Raw genomic sequence first — 10,961 nt, forward strand, 5'->3', positions numbered from 1 at the left:
AAGGGAGGCAGGGGATCAGAGGAAGAGAAAGGGATGTGACAACAGAAGCAGGAATCAAAGTTAGAGATTTGAAGATGCTCAGCTGTTGGCTTTGAAGATGGGGAAAGGGACCACTAGTCAAGCAATGCACGCAGCCCCTAGTAGTTGGAAAAGATAAATAAAGAAATTCTCCCCTAGAGCCTTCAGAAGGAACACAGTCTTGTTGACATCTCAATTTTAGCCAAGTGAAACTTCTGACCTACAGAACTGTAGATAATAAATTTGTATTGTTTTAAGCCAGTAAATTTGTGGTAATGTGTTACAGTAGCATTTGGAAACTTAACACATTTTTAAAAATAGTTGGACCTAACCTAACAAAGCTGTTATTAAATATAGTCAATTATCAAGTTGTGGTGAAAAGATGACAGCATGAGATTATCTGAATACTGACATCTATTCAGCCAGCTATTAGATTTAAGAGCAGTTCTGAGGAAAGAGTCCATGTCGTTTGCTTTAACCCAATATATGAGACTTCTCTGTTAAAAAGTAAACTGGAGAAAAGTATTTACTTTAAATCTTTAAATATCCTCTTAGGTATATTTTCTACTTTATACCTTTAAACTTTGTCTCTCCTTTAAGAAATAAAATAAAAAACAAACAAAAAAAGCAAGCCTACCCCTTCGTTTCTTTCCACATGATTTTAAATTTTAAAGCAGGGCACGTTTAGGTCAGCGATTACGCCTTGTGGCACTACCCGGTTCGGCCGGCGCCTGGCTGGAGGGCGCTCAAGAGCCCGGCGCTGCTCGCCCGGCAGCGGTTGAGGAAGGAGTAGAAGCAAGAGGAGGAAGCGGTCGGTGGCCCCGCAGGAACGAGCAGGCGATGCAGGGCCCTCGGTTGCTGCTCGGCAGTGCGCGCCGCTGGATCCTCGGGTCCACGGAAGCTGCGCTGTGGGGTGAGCTCGGTGGTCCCTGGAGGGAAGGAGAGCCCCTAAGCTCGGCCCCCAGGGAAGGGACGGCATGGGTGGGGGAGTTCGATTCTGTACCATTCCAGTTAAAAGACCCATTACTCTCGGCACGGGGATTTAGCGCCCGCTTACAGTTCTTGTTCCTGCAGATCCCGGGGGACGGGTCTGCGGCTGCCCTGGGGGACGCAGGGAGGTTGGTAAACATTACTCCGGGGAGCTCGCGTAGAAAGGCGTTTACAAAGGTATTGGTGCTTGACTGAGGATAAAGGTCAGTTCGTAACTCAGGGAAGCGAGCCTGATGGCCAGTTCCTGCCCGGGAGAGACGTACTGACGAGCCCCGCCTTGTGAGTTACGCTGGTGACCCATCAGACAGCAGTTCTCATGGCTTGATGAAACATTCACCTAGAATTTTAGCGTGTTAGAAACACAAAAGCGCCACCCCTAGTTTTACAGATGGCGGAGCAGAAGACCGAGAGCGACGGTAGTTAATGGAGGCGTTAGGTCTAGAACTCAGCTCCAGCCTCCAGCCCCTTTGCTTTACCTGCTGCCTCCCCTTTAGCAACAACTGTTATTGGTGGCTGCAGGTACAGGAGCGCCGGCATAACACTGTCTCTCCCCCTGCGCACGTATTCCATTTTAACTGTTGGTACATCCTCTGTCGTTCAAGATGTACTTTTTTTCTATGTAAATTCTTTGTTGATTGTTTTTACCATGTTCAACAATCATCTACTGAGCATGTAATCTGCCAGACATCCTGCTGGGGATACAGCCTCTGCTGTTGCCTTCACCATTTTGTGGAAGAGAGAGACACAAGTAAACAATCACCACACAAAGCCCAGTCTTGTGAGACTGTAATGGAGAGAATAACTGACTCTACCTGAGTCGGAGAAAGTGTTAGAGAAAAAGTGCCTTTTCATTTAAAAAAATGTAGTAATACATGATTATAGTCTCATTATATTAAAACACGATACAGCACAACCTAGGTCCCCTTTATACAGCTTCCCATCCTACTCTCCACCCAGATATTGTTTGGTATAAATCCTTCTAAACACTTTTCTATACATATACATAAATGTACACATAAAATACTACATGTATGTGTTCTGTAGAATATAAATCTATATTATAGGTCACATTTTATATATTATAATGTGTTCTGTGCATACTTTTCTGTAATTTTTTTCTCACTTAAGTATTCAGGAGCTTTCCATGACAACACGTAACTCTTAACCATTGCATATATTCCATAGTATGAATTACCAGTTTATTTATCCAGGCTGCTCTTGATGAACATTTTGATTTCCAATTTTTTGCTATTATATAAAGTTCTTCAGGAATTAACATTGTACCTGCCTCTTTGTGGTATGTACAAGAAGTTTTTACTAGACTAGATACCTAAAAGTGGAATTGTTGGATCAAAGTGGTGGTGACAGGTGGCATTTAACCGGGTCTTAAAGGAGAGTAAGTGTGCCAGGTAGAGATGAGGGAGAAAGGTATTCTCTTCAGAAGGAACAATGTGCCTAAGTCATGAAGAAAAAGTGAAAATAGGTATTTACTGATTGTACTGTATAGATTATTTAAACCTCACAGCAACTCTAAAAGGTTAAATAATATTATTGCCATCAAGTAAGTCCCAGAGAGCTTAAGTAATCTGCCTAGGGTTACAGAGCTAAGTGGGCAAGCCAGGATATGAACTTCATATTTCTGATTCTAAAATCCCTGTTCTTTACCACTATAAAAATGTAGTTAGAGCACATGTATACTTTTTTCCTGTGCTACAACCCATGTTTGTTTAATATGTTTGGTATATTTCAAGGGAATTAATTATATCTGGTAAATACTAAGATCTGAGTAATAACAATATTTAATGTAATGCTTTACTATTCATCGCTTTTTTGGCAAAGAAAAATGTTTCAAAATCATAAATTTATAGAAACTCTATTTGGAAGGCATGTTGGAAGTAGTATAACTCATTCATTTTATGGATCAGGAACTGAGGCTCACACAAAACAAAACTTAAAACACTGAGAATTGTCAGCTCAAATAGGTAGGCAAGTGACATAAAACCACATCCACACTAACACTCCTCTTTGCTCATGCACTGCTTCACAGAAGGCTTCTATGTTTATCTGTGCTTTATATCAATGAATGAGAGGTACAGAGTTTTTCTTTCAGTTTTTGAAGCTGCAGTATCAGTATAGTAACACGCTGTACAGGCTTGTAGCTAGGAGCTTAGGCTATTCCACACAGCCTAGGTGTGCAGTAGGCTATGCCATCTAGGTTTATGTAAGTGCTCTCTGTGATGTTCGCTCGATGATGAAATTGTGTGATGCATTTCTCAGAAAGTAACCCTGTCATTAGTCGACACATGACTATATAATTTCCCCATTAATTTGAATTGTCACTGTTACCAGATACTGAATTCTCATAGATGGTATATTTTGGGTCTGTTCCTATGCCAGTTTTACACTATTTAAAACAATTTCACTTTATATTTAATATTTTAAACATTTGAATCATTCTTATTATGTTTCTTATAGTGGTCATTTTGTTGTGAAATATTAACAATATTTTTGCTTTTATTTTTAGATCTTTTGGGTTTTCTTCCATTATTTTTAAAATGTAATTTTGGACCTATAGAAGAAAGACAAAAGTAAAATGGAGTTCCCTTTATTCTTATCCAACTTCTCCTAATGTAAACATCTTACATGGTACAATGACTGAAACCAAGGAAATTAATATTGATATAATCCTGTTAACTAATCCACAGATTTTATTTAAATTTCCCGTTTTTTCACTGATGCCGTTTACAGTCCCAGATTCAATCCGGAATGCTACATTTTATTGTCATGGCACCTTAGTTGGCTTCAATCTATGACAGTTCCACAGTATTTGTCTTTCATGACCTTGACACTTTTAAGAGTACTAGTTATTTTGTAGATTGGTTTGTCTAAGATTTTCTTCTGATTAGGTTCAGAGTATGCATTTTTTGGCAAGAATACTAAGGAAGTAATGTTGTGCTCTTCTCAGTGCATTATATGAAGGGATACATGTTGTCAACATAGCTTATTACTAGTGAAGTGATCTTTGAAGAATTGGTTAGTGGTATCTTTCAGGTGTCTCCCTTTGTAATTAGTATCTCTTCGGGAGATACTATCCCATTTGTCATTGTACTTTCAGCCACTAACTCTAACATCTATCAATGGTTCTTGCTGCAACAGTTATTACTGGGGGTGTTTACGTAGTAATGATTTTGTTTCCATCACTCCTTTTACATTTGTCAAGTGAAATAATCCCTTCTCCCCACTTATTTATTCAATTATAGCCTTATATTAGTAGGGACCTATGGATTTGTTTTATGGGTTATTACCCATCACCATATTACACTACCAGTTATTTAACAGATAGAGACAGTGCCATTAAGCACTTACAAAGGGTTTCCAATGTATGGTCCCCACATCTAACACATGGCTTGTATCTTCGCTTGGTAAGGGAAAATGAAATTAAAATTTTCTTACTATTGTAACTTGGATCACAGTAAAATTTACAAATTATTTGCACAATTCAGTGGTGAAATGCTTTATTGTGTTTAGAAACTCCCTCTAATCAAGGGGCTTGGAGAGTAGAATATGGAGCAGGCACAAAGCCAGCCATTGGGCACGCGGAGCACGACGATATGGCTGCACCCTGCTGCTCAGTCGGGCTGTGTGCAAAATACATACATCGAATACAGTTTAGTAAAGTCAAAAGATCAAGTATAGTTACCTGACTGGAACCAGGGGGGAAATTTCTTTGACCTTCTCTTTCCAGATAGTAATCGTGATGTCATTTTGAAGGTGTCTAAATTATTCTTTCCAGGTTTGCAGTCAATGAAAGGAAATTGCAACAAGTTTTGTACTACTGTTTTTAAAGGTGTCACTTATAAGGAACTTAAAAACCTCTTGAAGTCCAAAAAAGTTATGTTAATTGATGTTAGAGAACCATGGGAAATTCTTGAGTATGGAAAAATCCCCGGGTCTGTCAATATACCATGTAAGTGACATGTATCTTAAACTAATTCATTCCAAAAATATGTATTCAGTAATTTTCTGTACCTAAAATTTAATTGAGATTCTTAACATTTTCTTTCAGTGGATGAGGTAGGTGAGGCTCTACAGATGAACTCAAAAGACTTCAGAGAGAAGTACAATGAAGTAAAGCCAGCCAAATTTGACAGTCTAGTGTTTTCTTGTTTAGCTGGAGTGAGAAGCAAGAAGGCTGTGGACACGGCAATATCTCTGGGCTTTAATAGGTATGTAGATGAAGGATAAAAATGGATTCAAGAATGTGTATTGCAATGTTCCATGTGTTACATTTTTATTAGTCTACTGAAGAATTTTTTATTACTATATTAGCAATGGCAGAATAGCTAGACTAAGAGCTTCTATCTTTTCATCCTATTCAAAAGTAACATGATCTTTTAAAAAGCCTTAAAGTCTAAATAGTATGGTGAGTAGCCATTGCGTCTCTAAATCTCTAAAGTTTCTATCAACCTTGTGTTATAAAGCAGGAGAAAATGTTTACAGCACTATGTGATGTATGTTTTCAGTGTTCAACACTATGCTGGAGGATGGAAAGAATGGGCAACCTACGAATATTCTGAGAAGAAAAAAGAAAACTGAATTTTGGAATACAAACCGGCACTTACCTTGTGTACATGCAGCCTCACATAGTGCAATAAGCAAAAGAATAAAAACGGAGCTCTGGCACCACTGGCTAATGGGAAGGGGATTTTTGTGTAAGTCAATTATTTGTTGAATCTTTCTCAACTGTAAATTGAGAATACGACTTCTCCGTCTAGTTCCCAAGGCTACTGAGGAGTGAGATAATTTAAGTGACTTGCCATGAAATATAAGGGTTGGGATTCTAGGAATTGATTTTTAAATAGTTTAGTATAGTTCAATAGTATTCCAAAGGACCAAGTTACTTGTGTTAGTACACCTTCTGTGTGTCAGAGGCTAGGAGCTAGACCAGTACACTAACAGAGTAAAACACCAAAAGTCTGGGATCCTTCTAAGGAGGTGAAATATGAACAATGAAAATACATTAACAGCATCCAAAGACTATGGCAGCGTTGTGACCAGCATGGTAGTGATACAATTTTCAACTTAAAAATTAGTATGATCTACAGGGACTGAAATCAGAACAGTGGTTGCTTCTGTGGAGGAAAGATTAACTGGAGAAGGCAAGGAAGGAAATTCTAGGGTGATAGAAATGCCCTGTATCTTGAGGTGTTGGTGCATAGGTATATGCATTTACCAAAACGCAATGAAGTGAACATTTGAAAATACATATTTTCAACTGAGCATTGCTAGATGGGAAGGAGCGGTGAGGATAAGGGGGAAGGTGAGGGGATTAGAAAGCACAATTGGTAACTAGATTACCAGGGATATGAAAGTCAATTTGGGAAATGTAATCAATAATGTTGTAAAGATTTTGTAGGGTGTCCGATGGACACTTGTCTCATCAGGGAGACAACCTCAGGGATGATGTAGATGCCTGATCACTGCACTGTACACCTGAAGCTGAACAATAATGAATGCCAACTACAATTTTATATATATATTTATATATACACACACACACACACACACACACACACACACACATAGTTACAAGAAGTGGAGTACAGCATTAGGAATAGAGATAGTGGAAATGTAATAGCTGTATGCGATGTCAAGAGGGGTAGATGGGGGTAAAGGGTTATCACTGTGTGAGGGATATAAATGATAGATGTTAAAAAAAATACACATTTTCTGTAATTATATCTTAATTAAAAATAATGAAAATAGAAAAAGTTTAAATGTATAGGACTGCCACTAGCATGGGTATATTCCTTTGGAATGTTAAATCTTACACTTGTTAGTACACTAGTGTACTGGTAATAAAATAAACTTGTGCTTTCTTCCACCTGTGCCTCTTCAGACCCATCTGTTTTTAGTCTCATTTATGTAGTCGTTCAGATCATGTACAGCCTAGCAAGTAACTGGTTTGCCCTAAATGACATATTAAGCCACTGGAGAATCTGGAGTAGGGATGTGATGTGATCACCTTCAACTTCTACTCTGATATCAGTCTAGTTTTCAGCAGAGCAAATTCCCTACAAGGACTAGAAAAGCTGGAAAATACATACATATAACACGCACGCATGTGCGTGTGTATACTCACACACATACACACACACACAAACACACACACCAATGTTGGTTCATCTTCTATAGCTTTCCTTCTTGGATAGTGGCTCTTCAAATCCTCTCTGCCTTAGTAATTCTTTGATGCATTTAAACAGATTTTATTTATATAAACAAGTATTACTAGGGCAAATATACTAAGGCAGTGAAGATTTGAAGAGTCACAATCCCACAGAGAAGGAAAGCTGTATAGAACGAGCCACGGTTGAAATACTGGGCCCATTAAGGAATAGGGTAAATACGCCAGGCTTTTAGTTGGAACCCCTGAATAGCTATATCCTAGAAGTAGAGGTTAACCAGAAACTGACCAACCTTCATAAAAATGTCAGCCAGCTTTGACTCAATTAAATCGCTGAATGAATTAAGGTGAATCAACTAAATCCCTGAATGAATTAAGGTGATCTTCTTGATACCCGAAAGGCCTACCAGAAGTCCTCTCTTGGAGAAAGGTACCATTATCTAGCTACTGCAGGGGTTGGCAACAGTAAGTATTTTAAGTTGCCATAAAATCTCTGTCACAACTACTCAACTGTTACTATAGCACAAAAGCAGCCATAGACAGTACAGAAACACCAGTGTAGCTGTATTCCAATAAAACTATTTATGGTCACTTAGGTTTGAATTTTATACAGGTTTCATGTGTTCCCAAATATTCTTCTTTTAATTATTTTTCAGCAATTAAAAATATAGCAAACATTCTCTTGGCTCAAAGGCCAGCCAAAAACAAGTGGGAGGTGGGATTTGGTCCATGGGGCACCGTTTGCAGAGACCTGAGCCAAAGTCACAAATGATTCCTACAGTTTTTCATATACAGTGTTCAGAATTTACCAAAATTTACTAGGAATAGCAGTAAATTGGACCTCATGATTGAAAAATAAGATAAAAAAGACAAGACACAGATCCACAAAAGGGTTAAATATTAGAATTTTCAGACAGACTTTAAAATAACTGATTTATATATTCAGTAACAGATGACAAAATGGAAAAATTTATTAGGGGAATAGAAACTACAAAAAAAGTATCAAATAGAAATTCTAGAATTTAAAAATACAATAACTGAAATTAAAAACCCAGTAGATGGTAGATGGGTTTAACAGCAGATGAGACACAGCTGATGAGAGGATTAAAAAAAATGAAAACACTGAAGTATACATATTAACATGGATGACTCACAATGTTGAAAGCAAAAGAAAATTCCAGAAACATACTGTACAATAGTTTAAAAACATGCAAAATAATACCATTTATTATTTATATTTGTACATACATATACAAATAAGTTATGAGTAATAAATACCAAATTCATAATGGTTTCCTTTGGGGAGAGAACATAGGAGGTTTTAACAATATTAATATTTTATTTAGCATGTTTGGTGGGTAAAAATATACTTATTCTTTTTGTAGGTATGGGATAGGGATTTAATATCCCCACCTGGAGACACTTAGACCAGATTCTACAATTAGAATACCTTTGGATTCCTGGTACTTTTTTAAAGAAAAAAACTTATGATAAATAATATATCTTATTTGGGTATCCTATACCCAAATATAATTGGACTTGTATATTTTTGAAAAAGCAAAGGGTTAATTAAAATAATTTATTTTCTCCATTAGAGCAAACTTATAAAGACAATTTTAGTTGTCAGTTATTCTGAAATAAAAATTTAACATTACGTATCTAAAACTGCACTGACTTTTACAATTAAACTCTTAAGAGTAAAACCATTACTAAGGTCTGTAGTATCAGATGCCTCAAAACATAAAAACATAGCATATGATTTAATCCATCATTTAACAAGTGGCTGTTTCAATCATGGGAGTATATCACTTTTACTCTGATAATGCAAGGATAGATCAAAAGTTTCAGAAATGTAGAATAGCCAAATTACATTTTTAAATACTGTATGTACTGTACATTATATTCATAATGGAATAGAAGATGTGCTAGAAAAAGTGGCAACAGTGGACAGCCTCAGAGTTCTGAATTAATCAAAGTGTTTCAGGTTTCCTTCATTTACATTGTCTTTCTTACTTGCCTTATGATCTCAATGACGTCTCTTAGATTCTGTGAAAATGCACCCTTTTGCTATCTAGTATGTATATGCCATAGAAGTACTGGATAGAGGTAGGATCAGCAGCTAATCTGTGAAAAATTTATATTAGTAAGGACAAGTGGAAAACTGAATGCTCCTTCCATCCTCCAGTAAAAATTATTTTTCAGTGTCTAAAAAGGGCAGCAATTTATCTGGAAAAATGTAATTTTATCACCACCTCTTTTCAGTGCTACAAGTTTCTCCAGGAGCAAGGTAAGAAGGGAAAAGGAAAGAGGACAGAAATTTTAATAAAGTATTACAATGGTAGAATCTGAAGCGTATCCACATGGGGATAATAGTTTCCCGTTTAAATTACATAATGCGTATCAAACATTTAATACTATGATGTTATTACTGTGTAAATCAGTACAATATGGTACTTATTTATAGGCCGTTGATATTTTGGGTTGCTCTTTGCATTCACTTAACATTAATGGGTAAAGAAGTCAGGTGAAACCTCCAGCTAAGCATCTGGGGGCAGGAATGGCAGTGTGATCCCTTACTGAGGACAACGTGAAACTCTGAATACTGAACAATGATACCTCACCCCGACCTCACTTGTCTCCAAGAACAGACAGCCCAGTTCATGCCACCTCAGATAGACAGCTAGAAGCTATCTCTCTAGAAAAATTGACCCATCCCAAAGAAAACACTTCAGAATATAATGTTGAGGGTGGAAGAAATGGCAAATGAAAAAGTTTTGATGCTCCTTTAACTGTACAATGAAGCCCACTGCTAAAAAGTCTTACCAATGCACAGAGATCTACCAGTTAGCTTTCTCCGTGCCTTTTAAATATGAAGGATCCTGAGACAATTAAGCAAGATTGTAACTTGAAAGACTCTGACCAAACCAAACAGAGAAATGCAACTTAAAGGAAATGCAGAGCAAAGGAAAAAATCTTAAACCAAAACCTGAATTAATATCCTTACAGTAACACATCGCACTCGAACAAGAACAAGGTGCTACTTAAAAGATAAAGGAAACTTCAATGACTTTTTCTCAAGAAGCTACTAGAAGATGTACTCCATTAAAACAAAGTCATTAACAAGCAAAGAAGGTGATTCCCCGTATCTTTGATACCTAAACAGAAAGATGAGGGACTCAAGGAAGAATGTCTCCCTGTCAGTGTATTTCTGGGTAATAAATGAGTAATAACACATGATTCTGGTGATAAATTAATAAAAGATACAAAGTAAATTGAACAAATTAAAACCAAGGCAATTACTACTTCCAGAAAGATAAAAATATTCTAAAAGGAAACATAACCATAGTATATTACAGAATACAGTATCTATGTATACTTAATAGATATTGAATGTAAATTAACAAAAATTATACAATTAAATTGGGAGGATGATGGGAGTAGAAGTCACAGTGAAGAACCAGATTGGGGGGTGGGGGGGTGGGAATAAGGGGTGTGCGAGGAAGTGAAATCTTCATCTTTCATGTAGGCAGTTAGTAGATAATATTTACAATTGAAAAAAAAAAATCAAAAGAAAAGAAACTGGAGGTGAACAGAGGAGGGAGTAAGGTCAAGTATTTAAAAGTATGGGCCCCAGAGCCCAGCTGCTCAGGTTTTAAGATCAGAATCTAATTCAAGCTCATCACTTACTTGGCCTGTGACTGGGTAAGTTACTTAACTTTTTGTTCCTGAGTTTCCTCATCTCTAAAATGATTGTTCTGAGAATTAAATG

The 10,961-nt window shown here is 37.0% G+C and overlaps 1 protein-coding gene across 1 annotated transcript; it reads left to right on the forward strand.

Annotated features, from left to right (window-relative positions):
• The first annotated feature begins 782 nt into the window (after window positions 1–782).
• TSTD3 (thiosulfate sulfurtransferase like domain containing 3) lies at window positions 783–6,413 on the forward strand. The gene is made up of 4 exons (XM_033093998.1): window positions 783–931; window positions 4,802–4,975; window positions 5,075–5,234; window positions 5,532–6,413. Exons 1-4 carry the CDS (start codon window positions 859–861, stop codon window positions 5,602–5,604), a joined length of 480 nt encoding a protein of 159 aa, XP_032949889.1. The 5' UTR covers window positions 783–858; the 3' UTR covers window positions 5,605–6,413.
• The last annotated feature ends 4,548 nt before the right edge of the window (window positions 6,414–10,961 follow it).

The sequence above is a fragment of the Rhinolophus ferrumequinum genome, chromosome 3 (assembly GCF_004115265.2).
Source record: "Rhinolophus ferrumequinum isolate MPI-CBG mRhiFer1 chromosome 3, mRhiFer1_v1.p, whole genome shotgun sequence".
NCBI classification, from domain to species: domain Eukaryota; kingdom Metazoa; phylum Chordata; class Mammalia; order Chiroptera; family Rhinolophidae; genus Rhinolophus; species Rhinolophus ferrumequinum.